The sequence below is a fragment of the Mobula hypostoma genome, chromosome 28, assembly GCF_963921235.1.
Source record: "Mobula hypostoma chromosome 28, sMobHyp1.1, whole genome shotgun sequence".
Classification (NCBI taxonomy): Eukaryota; Metazoa; Chordata; class Chondrichthyes; order Myliobatiformes; family Myliobatidae; genus Mobula; species Mobula hypostoma.
The window spans coordinates 22,034,415-22,059,159 of NC_086124.1; the positions used below are offsets into that span (position 1 = coordinate 22,034,415).

At 54.2% G+C, this 24,745-nt stretch overlaps 1 protein-coding gene across 1 annotated transcript; it reads left to right on the forward strand.

The window, feature by feature from the left end:
- Window positions 1–272: 272 nt before the first annotated feature.
- LOC134338752 (metabotropic glutamate receptor 6-like) lies at window positions 273–24,233 on the forward strand. Its single transcript, XM_063034797.1, has 9 exons — window positions 273–774; window positions 1,392–1,608; window positions 8,566–8,701; window positions 9,446–9,600; window positions 10,375–10,515; window positions 11,709–11,909; window positions 14,620–14,756; window positions 22,263–23,198; window positions 24,012–24,233. Exons 1-9 carry the CDS (start codon window positions 280–282, stop codon window positions 24,231–24,233), a joined length of 2,640 nt encoding a protein of 879 aa, XP_062890867.1. The 5' UTR covers window positions 273–279.
- The last annotated feature ends 512 nt before the right edge of the window (window positions 24,234–24,745 follow it).

The following is a 24,745-nucleotide window of genomic DNA, read 5'->3' on the forward strand; positions in this document are numbered from 1 at the left end:
ACTCTAAATGCAGCCTCACCAGCATCTTGTACAGCTGCAGCATAACGTCCTAACCTTCACCTTCTTCGCCAACGTGCACCCCCCCCGCCGCCGTGTACCTCGATGTCCCTCTGTCCTACAATATTCCTGAGGGAGGTGGATGGGAGGGCATGTTTGGGGTGCAAATCTGGAGTCTCAGCAGGGCGGCAGTGGGTAGTGGTGTCTGGCCCTCCCCTTCCACCGTCCCCACCCACACCCTCTGCTGACCAGGCGTCCTCTCTCGTTGCAGGGCCTCGGACGATGGCGGCAGGCGGGAGAGAGGGAGGAAGGCGCTGGGCGGTAGTTCTGCTGGCCTGCCTAGTGGCGTGGGCAGGGGCCCACCCCCAGCACCCGCACTCCATCCGGCTGGAGGGCGACCTGACCCTGGGCGGCCTCTTCCCCGTGCACGGGAAGGGCCAGGCGGGGGTGCCGTGCGGGGACATCAAGAAGGAGAAAGGGGTGCACCGAATGGAGGCCATGCTCTACGCCCTGGACCAGATCAACGCTGACCCCGACTTGCTGCCCAACATCACGCTGGGCGCCCGGGTCCTCGACACCTGCTCCCGCGACACCTACGCCCTGGAGCAGTCGCTCACCTTCGTCCAGGCCCTGATCCAGCGCAAGGACACCTCGGAGGTCCGCTGCCCCAACGGCGAGACGCCCATCCTGGCCCAGCCCGAGCGGGTGGTGGGTGTCATCGGTGCCTCGGGCAGTTCCGTCTCCATCATGGTGGCCAACGTCCTGCGGCTCTTCGCAGTTACGTACGGGACGGGGGGTGGGGGGGGCACGGTGGGGAGGGAAAGGGTCAGTAAGGGAGGGGATGGAGGGGGGAAGATGGGGAGGAGGGAGAGAAAGGTGGAAGGTGGAGAGAGATAGGGAAGGGGATGAGAGGAAAGAGGAGGAGAGGAGGAAGGGGAGGAGTCGAGGGAGTGGGGACAGGAGTGGTGGGGAACGGCAGAGGGGCAGGTAAAATGGGGAGCAGGGGCCAAGAGCAGGGGAGGTCAATGAGTGGGGAGGGAAATGGGAGGAGATGGGAATGAGGGGAGGAGAGTGGCAGGGAGGGGGAGGGGTGGCAAGAGCTGAGGAGGAGGAGGAGATGAAAGGGAGAGGAGGGTACGGGGAGAAACAGAGGGAGAGGTTTGAGGGGCTGGGGAGGGGGGCTGAATGCAGTTATAAAGTTGGGGGAAGGGGAGGGAGAGGGAGTTGGGATGGAGTGGTAGGAGGAATGGGGTGGGGGAGGGAGGTGGAGGAGAAAGGGAAGGGGAGGGTTAGAGAGGGGAAGAGTCAGGAATCGGTAGGGGACAGGAAGTGGGGGAAGTCCGCGCTCCCCCATGGGCCCTAACGCCATGTGTGTTAACCACCCCCCTCCGCAGATCCCACAGATCAGCTACGCCTCCACGGCCCCCGAACTCAGTGACAACAACCGCTACGACTTCTTCTCTCGGGTGGTGCCCCCGGACTCCTACCAGGCGCAGGCCATGGTGGACATTGTCAAGGCGCTGGGTTGGAACTACGTCTCGACCATCGCCTCCGAGGGCAACTACGGCGAGAGTGGAGTGGAGGCCTTTGCTCAGATCTCCCGGGAAGCTGGTAATGATGGGGGAGGGGTGCAGAGAGGGGGGACATGGAGGTCTGACCATCAGGGTCATAATTCCTGTCATCAAGACCCTCACTCGTATCATCAGGAACCTTGTCCTATCATCGGGAGTATCATTCCCATAATCAGGGACCCCATTCCCATCCTTTGGACCCTGTCCTACCACTAGGAACATCATTCTCATTATTTAGCATCTGAATGTTAGGAACCAACCCTTATTATTGGAGAAACACACATCAAAGTTGCTGGTGAATGCAGCAGGCCAGGCAGCATCTCTAGGAAGAGGTACAGTCGACGTTTCAGGCCGAGACCCTTCATCAAGGGTCTCGGCCTGAAACGTCGACTGTACCTCTTCCTAGAGATGCTGCCTGGCCTGCTGCATTCACCAGCAACTTTGATGTGTGTTGCTTGAATTTCCAGCATCTGCGGAATTTTTGTTGTTTGCCTTATTATTGGAGATCTCATTCCCACCATCAAGGACCTCAGTCACATCGTTAGGAATCTCATGCCCAACATTCAGATCCTTGGACTACAATCAGGAACCTCAGATTCTATCATTTGGTATCTAATTCCCATCACTTGGAACCTCAAGTTTCACCATCAAGAACCTCATTCCTAACATCAGTAGCTTCATTCATTCCATCAGGAACCTCTTTCCATCATCAGAAAGGAGGTGTAAGTGGAATGGCCATTGTTGGACTGGGACATTGTTAGAGTGGTCTGGGTTTGGATCAACTGGCTTGGACAAGCACAGGTTGAGGTTGTAAGTAAGAAAGAAAGTTTCAGAAAGTTTCTAGTAAGTTTTTTTTTCCTGTTAGTTCATAGCTAGTGTGCTGAGAATGAATCTGGAGGTAATGGTATGTTCCTTATGTGAGATGTGGGAAATTTAGAAGACCTCAGTCTCCCTGACAGCTACATTCTGCATGAAATGAATCGAGCTGCAGCTCCTTAGAGACTGTGTTAAGGAACTGGCGCTGAAGTTCGATTACCTTTGGCTCATTCAGGAGAATGATAGAAGCTACAGGGATGTAATCACCCCTAATTTGCAGAAGACAGGTACCCGAGAGACTGTCAGGAGAGGGAAAGGGAAAGAGTACCCCTGTGGCTGTCCCCCTCAATAATAAGTATAATGCTTTGTGGGGGACAACCTACCAGGGGGAAACCACAGCGACCAGGTCTCTGGCATTGAGTCTGACCCTGTGGCTCAGAAGGGAAGGAGGGAGAAGAGGAGTACAGTTGTGATGGGGGATTCCATAGTTAGAGGAGCAGGCAGGAGATTCTGTGGACATGAACGAGACACCCGGATGGGATGTTGCCTCCCAGGTACCTGGGTCAGGGACTTAAGGATCGGTTCCACAGCATTCTAAAGGGGCAGGGTGAACAGCCAGATGTCTTGGTACATATTGACGCCAATGACATACCTATAGGTCGAAAAGGGAAGAGGTCCTGAAGAGAGAATATAGGGAGTCAGGCAGAAAGCTGAGAAGCAGGATCTCCAGGGTAGTAATCTCTGGATTGCTGCCTGTGCCACGTGCCAGTGAGGGTGAGAATAGGATGACTTGGCAGATGAATGTTTGGCTGAAGAATTGGTGCACGGGATGGGGTTTCAGATTTCTGGATCATTGCGATCTCTTCCGAGAAAGGTATGACCTGTACAAAAAGGACAGGTTACACCCGAACCCAAGAGGGGACCAATAACCTTGTGGGAGAGCTGCTGGGGAGGGTTTAAACTCATTTGGCAGGGGGGGGTGGGAACTGGAATAATGGGGCTGAGGATGAGGCAGTTAGTATACGACTAGATGCAGTGTGTAGTGAGACTCTGAGGAATGACAGGCAGGTGATGGGGCAAAATTGCAGTCAGTAGGATACGTTAAAGGGTAATAAGTGGCCGAAGTCAAAAGGGGTGATGAAGGTGTTATATTTGAATGCACGCAGTTCACAGAATAAGGTAGATGATCTTGTGGCGTAGTTAGAGATAGAAACATAGAAACATAGAAAATAGGTGCAGGAGTAGGCCATTCGGCCCTTCGAGCCTGCACCACCATTCAGTATGATCATGGCTGATCATCCAACTCAGAATCCTGTACCTGCCTTCTCTCCATACCCCCAATTCCTTTAGCCACAAGGGCCATATCTAACTCCCTCTTAAATATAGCCAATGAACTGGCCTCAACTGTTTCCTGTGGCAGAGAATTCCACAAATTCACCACTCTCTGTGTGAAGAAGTTTTTCCTCATCTCGGTCCTAAAAGCCTTCCCCTTTATCCTCAAACTGTGACCCCTCGTTCTGGACTTCCCCAACATCTGGAACAATCTTCCTGCATCTAGCCTGTCCAATCGCTTTAGAATTTTATATGTTTCAATAATTTCCCCCTCAATCTTCTAAATTCCAGAGAGTATAAGCCTAGCCAATCCAGTCTTTCATCATATGAAAGTCTGCCATCCCAGGAATCAATCTGGTGAACCTTCTTTGTACTCCCTCTATGGCAAGAATGTCTTTCCTCAGATGAGGGGACCAAAACTGCACACAATACTCCAGGTGTGGTCTCACCAAGGCCTTGTACAACTGCAGTAGTACCTCCCTGCTCCTGTACTTGAATCCTTTTGCTATAAATGCCAGATTGGCAAGTATGATGTTGTGGGCATCACTGAGTCGTGGCTGAAAGAAGATTATAGCTTAATATCCAAGGACGCACATTGTATCAAAGGGACAGGCAGGTCAACAGAGGGAGGGGTGGCTCTGTGAGTAAAAAATGAAATCAAATTCTTAGCGAGAGGTGACATAGGACCAGAAGATGAAGAATTATTGTAGGTAGAGCTAAGAAACTGCAAAGGTAAAAAGACCCTGATGAGATTTATATGCAGACCCCCGAACGGTAGCCAGGATGTGGGCTACGTTCAATGGGAGATAGAAAAGGCATGTAAAAAGGGGAATGTTGCAAAAACCATGGGGGATTTTACTCAGCAGGTAGATTGGGGAAATCAGGTTGGTGCTTGAGGCCAAGAGAGGGAATTTGTAGAATGCCTATGAGATGTTCTTTTTTTAAGAGCATTTTGTGGTTGAGCCAAGAGGGGAAAGGCTATTCTGGATTGGATGTTGTGTAATGAACTGGAAGCTTAAGGTAAAGGAACCCTTAGGGGATTCAGAGATCATAATATGATAAAATTCACCATGCAGTTTGAGAAGGAGAAGCTAAAATTGAATGTATCATTGTTATATCGGAGTAAAGGGAATTACAGAGGCATGAGAGAAGAGCTGACCAAAGTTGATTGGATGGGGCCGCTAACAGGGATGACGGCAGAACAGCAGTGGCTGGAGTTTCCGGCACAATCGGGAAGGTGGAAGATAGATACATCCCAAAGATGAAGAATTATTCTAAAGGAAGGATGATGCAACCGTGTCTGAAAAGGGATGTTAAAGACAGCATAAAAGCAAAAGAGAGGGCACATGATTTAGCAAAATTAGTGGGAAGGTATTGGGAAGTTTTTAAGAGCCAACAGAAGGCAACTGAAGAGAGAAGAGATGAAATATGAAGGTAAGTTAGCCAATAATATAAAAGAGGATACCAAAAGTTTTTTTCCAGATATATAAGGAGTAAAAGAGAGATGAGAGTGGATATCAGACTGCTGGAAAATGACACTGGAGAGGAAGTAATGGGTGGGTGGGGGGGGGGAGAAATAGTGAAGGAACAAAATAAGTACTTTGCATCAGCCTTCACTGTGAATGACAATAGCAGTACGCCAGAAATCTGAGTGTCAGGGGGCAGAAATGAGTGCAGTTGCTATTACTAAGAAGTGCTTGGGAAGCTGAAAAATCTGATGGTAGATAAATCACCTGGACTAGATGGACTACATCCCAGAGTTCTGAAAGAGGTGGTTAAAGAGATGGTGGAGGCATTAGTAATGATCTTTCAAGAATGGAATGATTCCAGAGGACTGGAAAATTGCAAGTGTCATTCCACTCTTTAAGAAGGGAGGGAGGCATTATAGGCCAGTTAGACTTTGGTGGTTGGAAAGGTGTTGGAGCTGATTATTAAGGATGAGGTTTCAGGGTATTTGGAGGTATATGATAAAATTGGCCATAATCAGCATGGTTTCCTTAAGGAAAAATATTCCCTGACAAATCTATTGGCTTTCTTTTAGGAAATGTCAGGCAGGAGGGACAAAGGGGAACCAGTTGATGGTCTGTACTTGGAGTTACAGAAGGCCTTCGACAAGGTGCCACACATGAGGCTGCTTAACAAGATCAGAGCCCATAGTATTACAGGAAACATACTAGCAAGATTGGCTGATTGGCAAGAAGCAGTGACTGGGAATGAAAGAGAGCTTTTCTGGTTGCCTGCTGGTGACCAGTGCTAGGCCACAGGGGTCGGTGTTGGGACTGCTTCTTTTCATGGCTTTGTGGCCAAGTTTGTAAACAATATGAAGACAGGTGGAGGTGCTGGTAGTGTTGAGGAAGCAGAGAGTTTGCAGAAGGAATCAGACAGATTAGGAGAACAGGTAAAGAAATGACAGATGAAATGCAGTGTTGGGAAGTGTGTGGTCATGCACCTTGGTAGAAGGAATAAAAGGGTAGACTATTTTGCAAACGGGGAGAAAATTCAAAAATCGGGGGTGCAGCGGAACATGGGAGTCCTTGTGCAGGTTTCCTGAAAGGTTAACTTCCAGATGGCGAGGAAGGCAAATAAAGTGTTAGCATTAATTCCAGAGGACTAGAATACTAATACTGAGGTTTATGAGGCATTGGTCAGACCACACTTGGAGTACGGTGAGCAGTTTTGGGCCCTTTACCTGAGAAAGAATTTGCTGGCATCAGAGAAGGTCCAGAGGATATTCACGAGAATGATCCCAGGAATGAAAGGGTTAATGTATAGGAGCGTTTGATGGCTCTCGGCTTGTACTTGCTGGAGTTTAGAAGAATGAGGGGGGGATCTCATTGAAACCTATCAAATACTGAAAGACACAAACACGAGGAAATCTGCAGATGCTGGAAATTCAAGCAACACACATCAAAGTTGCTGGTGAACGCAGCAGGCCAGGCAGCATCTCTAGGAAGAGGTACAGTCGACGTTTCAGGCCGAAACCCTTTGTCAGGACTAACTGAAAGAAGAGCTAGTAAGAGATTTGAAAGTGGGAGGGGGAGGGATGGAGCCAAGAGCTGGACAGTTGATTGGCAAAAGGGATACGAGAGGATCATGGGACAGGAGGCCCAGGGAGAAGGAAAAGGGGGAGGGGGGAAAAACCCAGCGGATGGGCAAGGGGTATAGTGAGAGGGACAGAGGGAGAAAAAGGAGAGAGAGAAAAAGAATGTGTGTATATAAATAAATAAGTAATGGGGTACAAGGGGGAGGTGGGGCATTAGTGGAAGTTTGAGAAGTCAGTGTTCATGCCATCAGGTTGGAGGCTACCCAGACGGAATACAAGGTGTTGTTCTTTCAACCTGAGTGTGGCTTCATCTTTACAGTAGAGGAGGCTGTGGATAGACATATCAGAATGGGAATGGGACGTGGAATTAAAATGTGTGGCCACTGGGAGATCCTGCTTTCTCTGGCGGACTTAGATAGAGGGGAGAGGATAGGATAGTCTCGGACCAGAATGCACAGCCTCAGAATGGAGGGGTATCCACTGAGGACAGTGATGAGGAGGAATTTCCTTAGCCAGAGGATGGTGAATCTGTAATTCATTGCCACAGACGGCTGTGGAGGCCAAGATTATTTAAGACAGAGGTTGATAGTTTCTTGATAGTCAGGGCGACAAAAGATTATAGGGAGAAGGCAGATAATGGGGTTGAAAGCTTCTTCCCCTCTGCCATCTGATTTCTAAATGGACGTTGAACTCATGAACACTACCTCACTTTTAAAAATTATTTCTTTTTTGCTATATATATATGTATTGCTGCTGCTAACTTAACAAATTTCATGACATATGCCAATGATATTCTGAAATCAGGCATGATGGAACCACCATCAGGAGCTTCATTCATATCATCAGGCAACTCTTTTTTTGTCATCATGAAAGTCAGTCAAATCATCATTAGCCATGTCCTATCATCATGAACCTCTTTTCATCATCCCAGATCTTGTCCCATCGGAATCAGATGACTTGTCATTTTGCAACAGCAGTACAGAGCAGAGACATAGGATTTCTATAAATCACAGAAAAAAAGCACAGCACTGTGCAAAAATCTTACACACACAGACACACACCTAGGGTGCCTAAGACTTTTGCACAGTACTGTATTTGTCAATGTGGAGGGGAGGGCGAGTTTGTAAATCTGGTGGGAACAAAGGATGTTGGGAATGGTGAGGGAGGGATATGGGGCAGGTGGCAGAGGTGGTGTGCCAGGGGAGGTTGGGTGGATTGTGAGGGTGCAGGCACACCCAGCCCTGAAACACCAAGGAAGGTAATTTGATTCCAAACAATTGGCTTATTGATCACTACAGAATGTCTCTCTGGTGCTTCCTGCTCCCTCCCACTCTCAGTCCACAAAAGAGACCCATATCAGAATCAGGTTTATCATCACTCACATATGTCATGAAATTTGTTTTTTTTTGCAGCAGTACAGTGCTATGGTACTGTGCAAAAGTACATGTAAGTATATATGTGTATATATATATACACACACACATAGCTGGGGTGCCTAGAAATTTTGCATAGTTCTGTATATTATGCCATAAGGAGGAATAAGGGGGTTCATGGGTTCAGGGACCAGGAATCCTAATTCCCATCCTCAGGAATTGTGCCCAGTGTCCAGGCTCCTGTTCTGACTCTGCTGATCCCCTCCTTCCACCGGGATCGCCCCTCTTATCTGTAACACCTCCTCATCCTCCTGCCCCAAGAATTGGGTGGGACCTCTGTTCTGCCCAGCTGAGATTGCCCACCCCCACTTCCGCTGAGTCTGCAGGAAGGGAGTGTGGGTGTGCATTTGACCTGTGCTCCTCTGTGCCTCAGGGGGCCTGTGCATCGCACAGTCGCTGAAGATCCCACGGGAACCTCGGCCCGGCGAGTTCCAGAAGATCATCGGGAGGCTGATGGAGACGCCCAACGCCAGGGGCATCATCATCTTCGCCAATGAGGACGACATCAAGTGAGGCCGGCTGCCAGATGTACCCCTCCTCACCCCCACTCCAGTGTCCCACTGCCTGGAATGTTCCACCCCACACTATAGCCAGATGTTCCACCTCCCTGTTGTATGTTTCCCCACACCCCCAGATGCCGCTAGACGCTTCCCTGTCTACTGACAGTTGTTCACCTCCCCTACACCCCCCCACCGGTCTCCGTGAGACCCCCCCCCCCCGCCGTATCCATGACCAATTCCCTCCACCATACTCAACACGGTCTCTGTGACATCTTCCTTCCTGTCTCCATAAATCCCTCCCTCCCTTACACCCCTCCCCATCTCTGTGACCTCCTCCCTCAACATTTCCATGAACCCCTCCCTCCACTACACCCCTTCCCATCTCCGTGACCCCCTCTCCCTCCCCATGCCCATGACCCTATCTCTCCACTAATCACGGTCTCTGTGAACCCCTCCCTCCCGTATACCCCCTCCTCGTCTTTGTGACACTCTCCCTCCTATATACCCCTCCCCATCTCTGTGACCCCCCATCACTGATCGCCTCCCCCCCATCTCTGTAAATCCTTCACTCCCCTACGGCCCTCTCCATCACCATGGCCCCCTCCTTCCCCATCCCTGTGACCCCTCTATCTCCACATCTCTGACCCCCTCCCTCCTCTAAGCCCCTCCCCAACTCTGTAAACCCCTCTCCATCACCATGACCCCCCCATCCCCACTCTCAGTAACCACCTCCCCTCTACTCTACCCTACCAGGAGGGTGCTGGAAGCGGCCCGCCTCGCCAACCTGACCGGACACTTCCTGTGGGTGGGCTCGGACAGCTGGGGAGCCAAGGCCTCGCCTGTCCTACACGAGGAGGAGGTTGCCGAGGGAGCCATCACCATCCTGCCCAAGAGGGCCTCCATCGACGGTAAGGAGACCCCACCCCTCTCCACCACCCTTGGACCCTCCCTGGTGTCTGGCCTAACCCTCCAGCTCTGCTTTGGGTTGACGCAGGGAGGCATGGAAAATGGGGAGGGGAGCGTGGGGGAGAGCGAGAGGGGAGCAGAGGGTGGGAGAGAGGGAGAAGGAGGGGAGGCGGAGAGGAGGGGGAAGGGAAAGAAGGGGAGGGGTGGGAGAGGAGAAGGAGAGGGGGGAGTGAGAGGGGGTGGAGAGGGAGATGGAGGGGAGGGTAAGGGGGAGGAAGAGGGGTAGGAGAGAGAGGGGTGAAGGGAGAGAGGGGAGAGGGGTGAAGGGAGAGAAGGGATTAAGGGAGAATATTGAAGACGATGGAAATAGAACAGAAAAGGGAGAGAAGGAAGAGAAAAATAGGCAAGAGTGAGGGAGTGAGTGGGTGGAAGTGAGGGCAAGTGAGTGAAAGGGAGAGAGAGAGGACAAAGAGCAAAAGGGAGAGTTGGACGTAGAAAAAGAAGAGGGACAATGGGAGAGGGAGAAAGTAGGAGAGGGGAGAGGGAGATTAGGAGGGAGAGAGTGAAGGGAGGGGAAAGAGAATACAGGGGAGGAAGAGAGAGAGGGAGGAAGGGAGAGGGAAAGAGAGGGACACAACGTGAGGAAGACAAGAGGAAGGGAAATTGACTAATTTAGAGCTAGAGTTGTGACTCCCTCAATTCTGATCTCTGGCCTATTGACGTTCATCGATCCTCTCCCTCACCTCAACCCTCCCTCGCTCCTCTTGCCCCACCAGGTTTTGACCAGTACTTCACCAGCCGCTCTCTGCAGAACAACCGCAGGAACATCTGGTTCGCCGAGTTCTGGGAAGAGGACTTTGGCTGCCGGCTCAACCCGTCTGGCCCCCATAAGGAGCCCCCTTTCAAGAAGTGCACCGGTAAGCACTGTCCCTCCTCTTGGTAGCCCATGATAAACCCCCACCCCATCTTGTCCCAGGACAGGGGGCTGCCATCCCTTCCCCCACTGAGCCGTTGCTAAGGGCGGCCTTCCCGTTGCTATGGCAGGAGGGTGGCCATCTTTGATCTGACAGCCTGATCCCTGGAGGTGGCTGTGGGTCAAAGGTCAGTCTGCAGTTGGCCACAGAGAAATGGCGGACAGCCAGAGTTGACCCCCCCCCCCTTACCTTGGCTGACCTCACACATCCCTCCTTACGGGAGGGGCTCCCTGATGCTGTCGGGTAGGGAGTTTAGACCCAGCAGTGGCCGGGGGGTGGGTGGGGGAGATCCTGTGAGTGGTGGAACTCTCCCTGTGCCCACCGCCTTGGATGGGACAAGGGGCAATTTTGGAGGAACTGTGCTGCATCCTACAGACTGTGGCAGGAGGGAGGGAGGGATTGTTTCATAGCCCGCCCTCTCTCAGATGGTGTTGAAGGTCCTCGAGGGGCATTGTCTTCTACCTGTCACCCCCTCCCCACATTCTTTCTGTGCCCAGTGTCTCACTCACCCCATTCTCCATCTCCTTGGCCCTCTACCTCCCCCTCTATCTCTCAACCCCTCCCCATTGTTCACCTCCCATCTCTCTCCCTCCTGACACGTCCTCCCCTCCCCTCTCTACCACTCCCAACTCGTCTCACATCTTCTCCCAATCACCCCACACTCCCTCTCCGTCTCACCTCAAACACTCCCACTTACTCCCTGCCTTTCTATCGCCCCCTCCCCACTCCCAACTCTCTATCCCTCCCCCTTCTTCTCTTACTCCCCCTCTCCCAACACTATATCTCTCCCTCCCTCTCTCCCAATCTCTTCTTTCCTCCTGTTCTGTCCAACCCCTTCCATCTCTCCCTCCTCCCATTTGAGCTCCAACTCTCTCTCCCGCTCCCCTCCTTCCACTCGCACCCTCACTGTTGCTCTTCCTTCCCTCCTCTCACTCTTCCTTGTTCTCCCCATCTCTCTTTCCCCACACTTCTCCTTTCTGCTTTAATTCACTCTCCCATTCTTTTCTCTCTGCAACCCGCTCCACCTCCCCCACCCTCTCCCACTTCCCCTCCTCTCCTTCTCCCTCTATCCTCCAATTGCCTCCTCTCCTTCTATGTCCTCTCAAACCCCTCCCTCCGCCCCCCCCCCGACACAGGACAGGAACAGATTGGCCGGGACTCCCCCTACGAGCAGGAGGGGAAGGTGCAGTTCGTGATCGATGCGGTCTACGCCATGGCCCATGCTCTCCACGCCATGCAACGTGACCTGTGCCCTGGGAAGGAGGGGCTGTGTGGCAGGATGGACAAGGTGGATGGTCACACGCTTCTCCGGTACATCCGCCAGGTCTCCTTCAACGGTGAGTGGGGTCCCAGCCCTCACCCGCACAGGGTGTCACGCAGACAGGGAGCTGAGTAGAGGGGGCCACGGAGATGGGGAGGGAAAGTAACGAAGATGGGGAGGGAAGGAGTCACAGAGACAGGGAGGGGTGTCAGCTGGGGGGGTCACAGAGACGGGGGGAAGTTTGTCAAGGAGACAGGGAGAGGTGTAGGAGAGGAAGGGGGACACAGAGATGAGGAGGGAGGGTGTGACAGACAGGGTGACAGAGACAGGAAGAAGTCTAAGGGCGAATGTCACAGAGACAGGGTGCAGTGTAGGGGAGAGAGGGGGGCTTTGACAGAGGAGGGGCAGTTTTTGATGGAGGGAGGGGAAGTTTTGACGGATGGATGGGGAGGTTTTGATGGAAGGACAGGGAGGTTTTGACAGAGGGAGGGGCAGGTTTTGATGGAGGAAGGGGAGGTTTTCACGGAGGGAGGGGAGGTTTTGATGGAGGGAGGGGAGGTTTCGATGGAGGGAGGGGGTTTTGACAGATGGAGGAGGAGGTTTTGATGGAGGGAGGGGGAGGTTTTGATGGAGGGACAGGGAGGTTTTGACAGATGGAGGAGGAGGTTTTGATGGAGGGACGGGGAGGTTTTGATGGAGGGAGGGGAGGTTTTGACAGAGGGAGGGGAGGTTTTGACAGAGGGAGGGGGAGGCTTTGATGGAGGGAGGGGAGGTTTTGACGGAGGGAGGGGAGGTTTTGATGGAGGGAGGGGGAGGTTTTGACAGATGGAGGAGGAGGTTTTGATGGAGGGAGGGGGACGTTTTGACGGAGGGAGAGGTGGTTTCGACAGATGGAGGACGAGGTTTTGACGGAGGGAGGGGGAGGTTTTGACGGAGGGAGGGGAGGTTTTGATAGATGGAGGAGGAGGTTTTGACGGAGGGAGGGGAGGTTTTGATGGAGGGAGAAGGACGGAAATTTGGCAGCTGAAAATGTGGTTGAGACTAGTCCAGACTCGGTCTCGGGACATTGAGGATCTCATGATGTGACCGGTCAGGTAGATAATTGAGGGCCGGAGGCAGGGTGTTTAGCCTGGCCTGCAATCACAGCCCTCCTCCTGTGCTGACGTCCTGTCCCCAGGGTCTCCCTGTCCCATCTGCCCTCGACCGGCCAACGTGCAACTCTCCCTCCGCCCACGACCTTCAGCTCGTCTCCAACAGCCCAGTGCCTGTGTCCGATTCCGGCTCTGCTCCCCAGACCCAGCTGGGTCCCAATCCGGGATCTAGCCCATTCCCTAATTATCACAAGCAGGATCATGGGATCGACCCATTGCTGTGACACCCCTCTCCCTCCCCCATCTCCGTGACACCCTCCTTCCCCTACACCCACCCCCGTCTCAGTTACACTCTCCCTCTCCTACACCCACACCTACCCCCCCATCTCCATGACTTCCTCCCTTCCCTACACCCACCCCCTGTCTCCGTGACTCCCTCCCTCCCCTACACCCATCCACTGTCTCCGTGACTCCCAACCTCCCTTACACCCACACCCCATCTCTGTGACTTCCTCCCTCCCCTACACTCACCCCGTCTCCATGACACCCTTCCTCCCCTACACCCACACCCCCGTCTCCATGACTTCCTCCCTCCCCTACACTCACCCCGTCTCCGTGACACCCTCCCTCCCTCCCCTACACCCACACCCACACCCCCGTCTCCATGACTTCCTCCCTCCCCCACACCCAAATCCTCCCGTCTCTATTACACTTATCCTCTCCTACACCACATCCCCCCATCTCCGTGACACCCTCCCTCCCCTACAGCCAACACCTACCCCACCCGTCTCCATGACCGCTTCCCTCCTGTCTCTGTAAGAGGGGCACACGACACCCATGGAGCCAACAGCCTCTCCTGATCCCCACAGAGATGGTGGGGGGGGGGGGAGGTTTGGGAAGGCTGTGTGGGTTTACCCCCTTCCCACCCCTGCACAGGGACTGGCCCCACCCAAGTTTTGGACCTTTGCCTAAGAGTAGTTCATGGATTATCCCACCTGAGAGAGTGAGAGTGAGAGAGTAGGAGAGTAGGAGAGCGAGAGAACGAGTGTGTGTGTGTGTGAGAGACCGCGAGAGTGTGTGTGAGAGTGAGAGGATGAGAGAAAGAGGGAGGGGGCGAGAGTGTGAATGAGGGTGAGAGTGTGAGAGAGAATGAGTGTGTGAGTGTAAGAGGGCATAACGGCGAGAGAGTGAGTGTGTGTGAGAGAGAGAGAGAGGGCGAGAGTGTAAGAGTGTGAGAGAGGAGAGCGAGAGAGCGAGTGTGAGAAGGCAAGAGAGGAAGGGTGAGAGAGGGGGTGGTGAGAGTCTGCGCTGTCTGTCTATGTATGTGTGTGTGTGTGTGTGTGTGTGTACGTGTGCATGTTTGCGTGTTTTTGTCTCGGAGTGCGCGTACATGTTCACCTCTGTGTGTGACAGGCTTTTGGAACAGACAGGCTGCCCAGTGCCGCTCTCCCCCACCCCTCCCCACCCCAGGCTCTAATTTATCTCCAGTGAGTGGTGTCCATCCCGCACTGACCCCTCCCTCCACCCTGTGGGTGGCACGAGTCTCCATCTCTCTCCGACGATGGGGGTGAGGGTGCGATTGAGAAATCCCTCCCCGCCCTCTGAGGGTGCGTGTGGGGGTTGGTGAGGGGGAGGGTTGAGGGGTGCGTGGGGGAAGGTTCTGGGAAGTTGCTGACCGGTGTGTCTGACCCGCAGGCAGCGCTGGGACCCTGGTGATGTTCAATGAGAACGGGGATGCCCCTGGCCGCTACCACATCTTCCAGTACCAGCTGAACACCAGCAGCCCCGGCTACCACGTGGTGGGCCAGTGGACCGACCAGCTCTGGATGAACGTGAGGCGGGGCGGGGCGAGGGAGCGCCGTGCTGGGGAGATCTGCGCCAGGGCAGCGGTGGTGCGGAGGGAGCGCTGGGCTGCGGGTGGGGCGTAAATGGAGCAGGGCAATGTGGTTGGGGTGGACAGGAGGGAGCACCGCGCTGTGAGGGGGAGAAAAGGAGGGATTACTGCGGTGGGGGGGGGGCGGAGGGATTGCTGCACTGGGAGGAGGGAGCACCGCGCTGCGAATGGGCGGAGAGGAGGGAGTGCCGTGCTGGGTGAGGTGGTGAGGAGGGATCGCCACATTGTGTGTGTGTGTGTGGTTTGGGAGGGGCTGGTGAGCAGGGAGAATTGTCTAGAGCTATTCGTGGGATCTTACTATGATGAGGCATTCAGGAAATAGCTCCCCCCCTACTTTCGTAGTCTTGCCATGGGTCAGGTAGAGACAGGGACCAATCATACTCAGCCTCCGTCCCACCCCCGAGCACTTAACCATTCCCACCCCCGAGCACTGACCGATAACCCCCACCCCCCCCCAGCCCCATCGCCATAGTGGTTCATACACTGCTGTCGCTGGGTAGATCAGCTTCGATCCCAGGTTCGATCCTGGTTGATCCCAGCCTCCTGAGCTTGCTAAACCCTACCGCCCACCGCCCAATTTACACAGCACCGCTTCCGGCACCCCCTCCCCTCCCAAATCCACACACCCTCCCTGCTGCTTCCCCCTTAAACTGGAAAGAGTGCTCAGAGATTTACGAGGATACTGCCCGGACTGAAACCATAAGGTATAGGAGCAGAAGTAGGCTATTCGGCCCATTGAATCCACTCTGCCATTCAATCATGGGCTGATCCAACTCTTCCAGTCATCCCCACTCCCCTGCCTTCACCCCAATACCCTTTGATGCTCTGGTTAATCAAATAGGCATCCGTTAGTCTCGTGAGATCAGGGATTTGCGCCTTGGAAGGTTTCCCAGACCGGCAGTTGCCCATGTTGCAAGTCTCCCCTCTCCACGACATCGATGTTGTCCAAGGGAAGGGCATTAGGACCCATACAGCTTGGCACCGGTGTCGTCGCAGAGCAATGTGTGGTTAAGTGCCTTGCTCAAGAACAGAGCACGCTGCCTCAGCTGAGGCTCGAACTAATGACCTTCAGATCACTAGACCCACACTGTAACCACTTGGCCATGCGCCGACACAAGAATCAAGAACCTATCTATCTCTGCTTTAAATACACCCAATGACTTGGCCTCCACAGCCGCTCGTGGCGACAAATTCCACAGATTTACCACCCTCTGACTAAAGTAATTTCTCCACATCTCAGTTCTAAATGGACGTCCTTCAATCCTGAAGTCATACCCTCTTGTCCTGGACTCCCCTATCATGGGAAATAACTTTGCCATATCTAATCTGTTCAGGCCTTTTAACATTTGGAATGTTTCTATGAGATCCCCCTCTCATTCTCTTGAACTCCAGGGAACACAGCCCAAGAGCTGCCAGACGTTCCTCATACGGTAACCCTTTCATTCCTGGAATCATTCTCGTGAATCTTCTCTGAACCCTCTCCAATGTCAGAGTGGGGACTTTATTCCTTGGGTCACAGGAGACTGAGGGGTGACCTTACATTGGTGTATAAAACCATGAGGGGCACAGATTGGGTGAATGCACTCAGTCTTTTTCCCCCAGGGTTGGGAACCCCAAGAACCAGAGAGCACAGGTCTAAGGTGAGGGGGGAGAGGTTTAATAGGAACTTGAGGGGCAAATTTTCTCACCCCCTGAGGGTGGTCCATATATGGAATGAGCTGACAGGGGAAGTGGTTCAGGCGGGTACATGAACAACACTTAAAGGACACTCAGACAGGTAGATGGATACCGAAAGTTTAGACAAGGGTTTTCAGCCTGGTGTCCACGCACCCCCCGGTTAACGGCAAGGGTCTATGGCATTAAAAAAAAGTTTGGGAACGCCTAGTCAAGAGGGATGTGGGCCAAACCGTGGGTAAATGGGACTGGCCTGGTTGGGAATCTCGGTCAGCATGCATTAGGGTACCATCTAACTCTGTGACTTCCCGGTCTCACCTCTCCATATACAATGACAAGAATGCCTCCCGGTTTAGGGAGGATACCCGTATCTGTTCACTGAGATACAGCGCCGCCCAGCAATCCCGCCTGATCACGGGACAATCTACAATGACCAATTAACCTACCAACCCCGCTCAGCCTTTGGACTGTGGGAGGAAACCGGAGCACCGGGAGGAAACCCGCGCGGTCACGGGGAGAAAGAACAAATACGGGCAGAGGCGGGAATTGAACCCGGGTCCCTGGCACCCTAAAGCGTCGCGCTAATCGCTACGCTCCCGTGTCGCCCTCACTTTACAGGACAGGTTGACCAAACTGGTTTTTTTTTTCTCTCTCTTTGGGGAATCTTGGCCGGAATAGACCAATTGTGCCGAGGAGCCAGATTCTGTACCATGACCTCACACGCGAGGCTTCATCGGGGGGGGGGGTGGTTTCCCCACCCTCACACCCACTCCTCGAGATACCGCCTCCGAAGCAGCCCAGAAAGAGTTAACAGATTAAAGCTTGTCAAAACTGGGCTGCGGACAGAGGGAAAATAACATCAAGCAAGGTTGAGCAGTCCCTCCGGGAGCGCAGAACGCTTCTGCATTTAAAACTCGGGAATTAACACAGATTTAGCAAGAACCGATTTAATGGGCAGAGAGATTTAGCAAGCAGTGATTTGGGATTAATCGCCGGCACTGAACGCACCCAACCCCCAAGATCCATTAACAAATCAGAGGGGCTCCGCTCCACTTGTTAAGTGGTTTGCTAACAATGCAATTAAATTGATGTGCGTCTGGGTTTGGAGGCGGGCCGATGGTTCTAATGTCAATTCGCAAGCTGTTCACCCTGCCCACAATCTGGTGCCAACCGGGCTCAGAGTCTGTCACTTGTACTTAGAGAGAGCTTCACTGTGTCTGACCTCTGGAGTGTGTGATGGATTCATGTGGATGGAGTTTCTCGGTCTCTGACCCCAGGACTCACAGCACAGTATAAAACAGACCCTTCGGTCCATCTCGTCTATGCCAGCCCAGTCCCCCCCCATTACCTGCATCTTCCTCCCTACCCCTAATACATGTACCTATCCAAACTTCTCGTAAATGTTATAACAGAACTCTCATCTACCACACAAACACAAGGAATTCTGCAGATGCTGGAAATTCAAGCAACACACATCAAAGTTGCTGGTGAATGCAGCAGGCCAGGCAGCATTATTCAGATCCTGGGCATTGTAGACTCCATACTAACTGTACATAATGCCTGGACCGATGAAGGCCAGCATGCCAAATGACCTTCTTCACCACCCTGTCTACCTGTGGTGCCACTTTTCCAGAACCATGTACTTCCAATCATAAGAGTACTGATCCTTCGGCCCATCTAGTGCAGCCTGTCCCACGCTCGCACCATCTTCTGAGTGAAGAAATGCCCTTAAATATTTCACCTTAATCCTATGACCCCCAGTTCTAGTCTTACCCAAGCTCAATGGAAAAAGCCTGCAAAACAGTCACCCAATCTTTACCCCTCATAATTTTGTAAACCTCAGTAAGATCTCCCTTCATTCTCCAGGGAGTAACATCCTACAAAAGGCCCACAAAACACTAATGTTTCCCCCTAATTTGGGTCCTCAGACCCCGACAAGATCCTTGTAAATTTTCTCTGCATTCGTTCAATCTTATTGATATCTCTCTTGTAGGAGGGTGAACAGAACTGCTCACAATATCCAAAGTAGGCCTCATACAACAAGTAGTCTTACACAACTTCATAATGACGTCACCACTCCTGTAGCTAATGCCCTGATTTATGAAGGCCAAAGTGCCAAAAACTTCCTTTATGGCTCTACCTACATGTAGCCCCCCTGGCCAGCCTCAGGGTCGCTCGGCTCGCTGTCGTCTGGGGAAACAGCCCTCGGCCCCGCCAAACTGGGTAATTAGTTTGTGTGGATGCTGTGTGATGTACCCCACCCCGCCCAAATAACAGACAATACACCAGATACGATTAAATGATTTACAGTTTATAGATATTACTGGAACTATATAATTAATAGAGAATAAAATATAAACGGAAAATAAAAGGCGCCACACTTATCAAAGTTCAATCTCTTCGTGCACAAACAGTTGGAGCTCAGGACCCTTCTTCACCCTGCGACCCCTTGGACCACCTCGACCAGCCCCCTGGGACCAACAACGGTGGTTGACCAGATGCTCCACATGAGTCCGTCTCCGTCTCCTTGCCGAATGCCTTCCTCAGGGTCCGACCCTGGTTAGCGGACTCACAGCACCTGGTTCATCCTCTGTCTCTCTCTCCCACTTTCTGCCCCAAAACCCTGCGTATACAATATCTTACAGATACACCAAAAACATAACAACTATCTTAATTGGTTCGTAACATCTTCTTATCACAGTCTAACCCAAAACAAGCTGCTAGCGCAAGAACTTTCTCAGCGTTTAACATAACAAAGAAGCATTCCCAAGTATAACATAACAAAGAAGCTATTTAATTAGCCTACACAGTAACATAAAAGATGAAACCCCCTTACATACACTTTCAAGGAATTAATGGATCTGTATTCCCAGGTTTTCACCTCAATGACTTTGGAATTCAGATCCGTAATTCACCGTGCAAGTCCTGCCCCGGTTGGCACTCCCAAAGTGCAACATCTCGCACTTGTCCGCATTAAATTCCATCTGACATCTTTCCAGCTGGTCCGGATCCTGCTTCAAGCTCTGATAGTCTTCCTCACTGTCCACCGCACCCCCAGTCCTGATGTCATCCACAAATCTGCTGAACCGGTTTACCACAGTATCATTCATATCATTGACGTAGATGACAAATGACAAAGAACCCAGCACCGATCCCTATGACACTCCACTGGTCACAGGGTCCAGTCGGGGAGTCAACCATGGACGGTGTGGAGGGAGCTTCACATTGTGTCTGACCCCGGGAGAGTGTGATGGGACGGTGTGGAGGGAGCTTTTCTCTGTGTCTGACCCCGGGAGAGTGTGATGGGACGGTGTGGAGGGAGCTTTTCTCTGTGTCTGACCCTGGGAGTGTGTGATGGGACGATGTGGAGGGAGTTTCACTCTGTGTCTGACCCCGGGAGTGTGTGATGGGACGATGTGGAGGGAGCTTCACTGTGTGTCTGACCCTTTTTTTTACAAAATTCTTTATTACACATGTCGGTGCTATACAATATTTACAAACCCAGTGACTAACATATTTACTACACTACAAACAGACAATACATCTTAAACCAATATATTGCCATCCTCATCAATGATGGCATTTACACCCCGCGGAGCCCAACGGTCCCGGAACACCTCTACGGTCGCCGTGGACTGTGCGTATTCCTTTTCAATGTTCACCCGGGCACGAACATACCCCCTAAACATAGCCAGGCAGTCCGCCCGGGGAGAACCTCCTGCCACCCTTTTCCAGGAGCCACGGATGGCAATTTTCGCCAGCCCCAGGAGCAAGTTGACAAGGACATCCTCATCCCTCTGTGCCCCCCTCCTTACTGGATGACCATATATGAATAGGGTGGGACTGAAATGCAACCAGAAGGTGAGAAGCAGCCCACGCAAAAACGCGAAAAGGGGCTGCAGCCTCACACACTCCACGTACATGTGGTACACGGTCTCCTCCAGCCCGCAGAAGTGACACGCGGCTGGGAGATCCGTGTACAGACTAAAGAACTTATTGCAGGGCACCGCTTTATGCAGCACCCTCCAGCCGAGATCCCCAAGGTGCATGGGGAGGACTCCCTTGTAAAGGGACTTCCATTGGGGACCCCCCTCACCTCCAGGTGGAAAGACCGACCGCCATGGCGTGTCGGGACGGTGGACAAAGGCTAGGAAGTGGAGGGTGTGGAGCAGCAGCCCATAAAGGTACCTCCTGCCTGCATCCCTGAATGGGATTGTGGGTGTCGATGAAAGACGGCTCAAGTTGTGTGGATTCGTCTCTCGGGTAAGGCTGCAGGGCCTGGGCCCGACGAGCAGCTCAGCTTGAGTCGATCCACACACCTGAGCCGCACCGACATCCGCTGAGGCAGGGCAAGGGTCGGCCAGGACCCCGCCCTCTGCCAGAGGAGGGGATTCTCGGCCTGAGGCAACCATGTTCCAGACTCTCAGTAGGTCCTGATAGAAGCCGGGCAGCCTCTGCAAAGCAGCACGGCTGACGCCTGCCGGTGGTAGCTGCATATCTTCGTGAAGGCAGCAGCCCCTCCGGAGGAAGAAAGTCGCCAACACGTGCCACCTGGGAGGGCGCTCGGCGTACAGGAATCTCTGCAGAGTCCTGAGGCGGAGAGCCGCCAGTCGTGTGCGTACACACACCAGCGACTGTCCGCCCTCTCCTACTGGGAGACTCAGAACCGCTGCAGAAACCCAGTGTTTCCTGTTTCCCCAGAAGAAGTCCACCAGCTTCCTCTGCATTCTCGCAACAAAAGGGGCAGGGGGGGCCAAGGTGACCATCCGGTACCACAACATGGAGGCCACCAGCTGGTTTATGACCACCACCCTGCCTCGATAGGAAAGCACCCTGAGAAGGCCTGACCAGCGCCCTAGCCGGGCCATGACCTTTGTCTCCAGGTCCTGCCAGTTCGCCAGCCAGGTCTCCCCAGAAGGACTCAGGTAGACTCCCAGATAGAGAAGACGTCTGGTGCTCCACTCAAAAGCTCTCATCTCCTCCGGCAGGGAGTCCACCTGCCACTGGCCTACTAAGAGTCCGGAACATTTCGCCCAGTTGATCCTGGCGGAGGATGCCGCCGAGAAAACATCTTGGCACTCGCGCATCCTCCGCAGGTCACAGGGGTCTGTCATCATGAGGAGTACGTCATCGGCGTAGGCCGAGAGGACGACCCTCATGTCCGGTTCGCGCAGAACCAGACCTGTCAGCCTTCGCCGAAGAAGGCCGAGGAATGGCTCGACACAGATCGCATACAGTTGACCGGACATGGGGCACCCTTGACGCACTCCTCTTCGGAAGTGGATAGGTCCTGTCAGTGATCCGTTGATCTTAACTAGGCACTCTGCGGCAGAGTACAGGAGCCGAACTCGGGCCACAAAGTGTGGTCCGAGCCCAAAAGCCTGCAGGGTGCCCAGCAGGAAACTGTGTCTGACCCCGGGAGTGTGTGATGGGATGGTGCGGAGGGAGCTTCACTCTGTGTCTGACCCCGACTCTGTGTCTGACCCCGGGAGTGTGTGATGGGACGGTGCGGAGGGAGCTTCACTCTGTGTCCGACCCCGGGAGTGTGTGATGGGATGGTGTGGAGGGAGCTTCACTCTCTGTCTGACCCGGGGAGTGTGTGATGGGACGGTGCGGAGGGAGTTTCACTCTGTGTCTGACCTGGGGAGTGTGTGATGGGACGGTGTAGAGGGAGTTTCACTCTGTGTCTGACCCCGGGAGTGTGTGATGGGAGCTTCACTCTGAGCCATACCGCATGCCCTAATGACACACACCTCTCTCTCTCCCGCAGGTGGAGGAGATGCGGTGGGCGAGCGGCGAACCGGACGTCCCACCTTCGGTCTGCAGCCTGCCCTGCCGCCTGGGCGAAGCCAAGAAGATGGTGAAGGGCGTTCCGTGCTGCTGGCACTGCGAGACGTGCGACGGCTACCGCTACCAGCTGAGCGAGACCGAGTGCCAGGTGTGCCCGCTGGAGCAGCGGCCCAACGCCAACCGCACCGGCTGCGTGCCCACTCCGGTGGTGCGGCTGGAGTGGGGCTCGGCCTGGGCAGCCACGCCGCTGTCCCTGGCGCTGGCCGGCATCGGCGCCACCTTGTTCACGGTGGGCACCTTTATCCGGTACCACGACACGCCGATCGTGCGCGCCTCGGGCCGGGAGCTCAGCTACGTTCTGTTGGCCGGCCTCTCGCTGGTCTACGGCACCACCTTCCCGCTGCTGGCCGAACCCAGCACCGCCGTCTGCGCGCTCCGCCGCCTGCTCCTCGGCCTGGGCACCAGCCTCACCTACGCCGCGCTGCTGACCAAGACCAACCGCATCTACCGCATCTTCGAGCAGGGCAAGCGCTCGGTGACGCCGCCGCCCTTCATCAGCCCCTCGTCGCAGCTGGCCATCACGGCGGCGCTGGCCTCGCCGCAGCTGCTCGGCTCCTGCATCTGGCTGGCGGTGCAGCCGCCGCGGGCCGCCGTCGACTACGTGGAGGGCCGGACGGCCGAGCCGGAGCTGGCCCGCGGCCTGCTGCGCTGCGACATGTCCGAGGTGGCGGTGGCCGGCTGCCTGGCCTACAGCCTGGCACTGATGCTGACGTGCACCGTGTACGCGGTGAAGAGCCGCCGGGTGCCGTCGTCCTTCAACGAGGCCAAGCCCATCGGCTTCACCATGTACACCACGTGCGTGGTGTGGCTCGCCTTTGTGCCCATCTTCTTCGGAACCGCGCAGTCGGCCGACAAGGTGAGTGCGGGCGGAGGGGGCGAGGGAAAGGGATGGACGGGGGTAGGGGGTTGGAGGGGGGATCGGGGGAGGGGTATGGAGGGGATATTGGGGAGGGGGTTGGAGAAGGGGTATTGGGGAGGGGGAGGGGGATGGGTTAGGGGCTTGGAGGGGGGATCGGGGGTGGGGAGGGGTATGGAGGGGGTATTGGGGAGGGGGTTGGAGAAGGGGTATTGGGGAGGGGGAGGGGGATGGGTTAGGGGCTTGGAGGGGGGATCGGGGGTGGGGAGGGGTATGGAGGGGGTATTGGGGAGGGGGGATGGAGACGGAGGGGGAGAGGGATGGAAGAGGAGGGAGAAGGGAGGGGAGGAAGGTTTGGGTGGGAGGTAAGAGGAGGAGCAAGTGAGGGGTGGACGGAGCGAGGGAAGGGTGGAATGAAATAGGGAAGAGTGGGGCAGGGAGGAGGTGGCAGGGTTGGGGAGGGATGAAGGAAGGAATGGGTGAGGGTGTGGGGAATGAATAAATGTGTGTGTGTGTGTGTGTGTGTGTGTGAGAGAGAGAGAGAGAGAGAGAGAGCGCGGGCAGGTGGGTGCTGGACCAGCTCAGGCTCCGGGTTTTGGGGCTACCCACTCCAGTCCCTTGGTCTTTTCCTGTTCCGGGTTTTGGAGCAACCTGCTCCAGCCCCTTGGTCTTTCCCTGCTCTGGGTTTTGGAGCTACCCGCTCCGGTTCCTTGGTGTCTCCCCGCTCCGGGCTTTGGAACTACCCGCTCCAGCCCCTTGGTCTTTCCCTGCTCCGGGTTTTGACTCAGCTCTCTTGCCCTTCCTGCTCTGCAGATGTTCATCCAGACCACCACCCTGACGGTGTCGCTGAGCCTGAGTGCCTCGGTCTGCCTGGGCATGCTCTACGCCCCCAAGGTCTACGTCATTACCTTCCACCCTGAGCAGAACGTCCAGCGGCGCAAGAGGAGCTTCAAGGCGGCAGCCACGGTGGCCAGCCTCGCCTCCCGCATGTCCCAAAACTCCCAGAACGGAGACACCACCAAAGGGAGCGACTGAGAACAGGTCCCGCCCAACCTCACCTGCATCTGGGTGGAGTTAGTCCATACACTCCGCATCCACCACATTACCCTTAACTCACATCTACAATTCAGGAGTGCGCCAGACACCACGTTGCCCTCCATGGAGTTAGTCCACGCATACAGTATCCACCGCATGAACCTCCCCTATCTACAAGCCAGGACATGACGGGGCACTCCCCAGTCTGCAAGTCAAGATTCGGATGGGACACTTCCCATTTGCCTGGGTGGAGTTAGTCCATGCACTCTGCATCCGCCACATTACCTACCCTCCCATCCACAAGTCAGGAGTGTGAGAGGACACTCCCCATTTGCCTGGGTGGAGTTAGTCCATGCACTCTACCTCTGCCACATAACCTCTCCCCATCTACAAGTCAGGAGGGTGACTTTTCTACGAGTGGGGGAAGTCCATGATCAAAGTGCACAATCTCAAATATAAGGGGCTGTCTCTTCAGAACTGAGAGGAGAAATTTCATTAACCAGAGGGTAGTG

Bases quoted from the DNA above. Each gene is read 5' to 3' on its own strand.
- LOC134338752 (XM_063034797.1), top strand. From the start codon at position 280: ATGGCGGCAGGCGGGAGAGAGGGAGGAAGGCGCTGGGCGGTAGTTCTG. The intron at 8,702-9,445 runs GTGAGGCCGGCT...CTACCCTACCAG, and splicing joins GCCAATGAGGACGACATCAA to GAGGGTGCTGGAAGCGGCCC. The intron at 14,757-22,262 runs GTGAGGCGGGGC...TCTCTCCCGCAG, and splicing joins CCGACCAGCTCTGGATGAAC to GTGGAGGAGATGCGGTGGGC.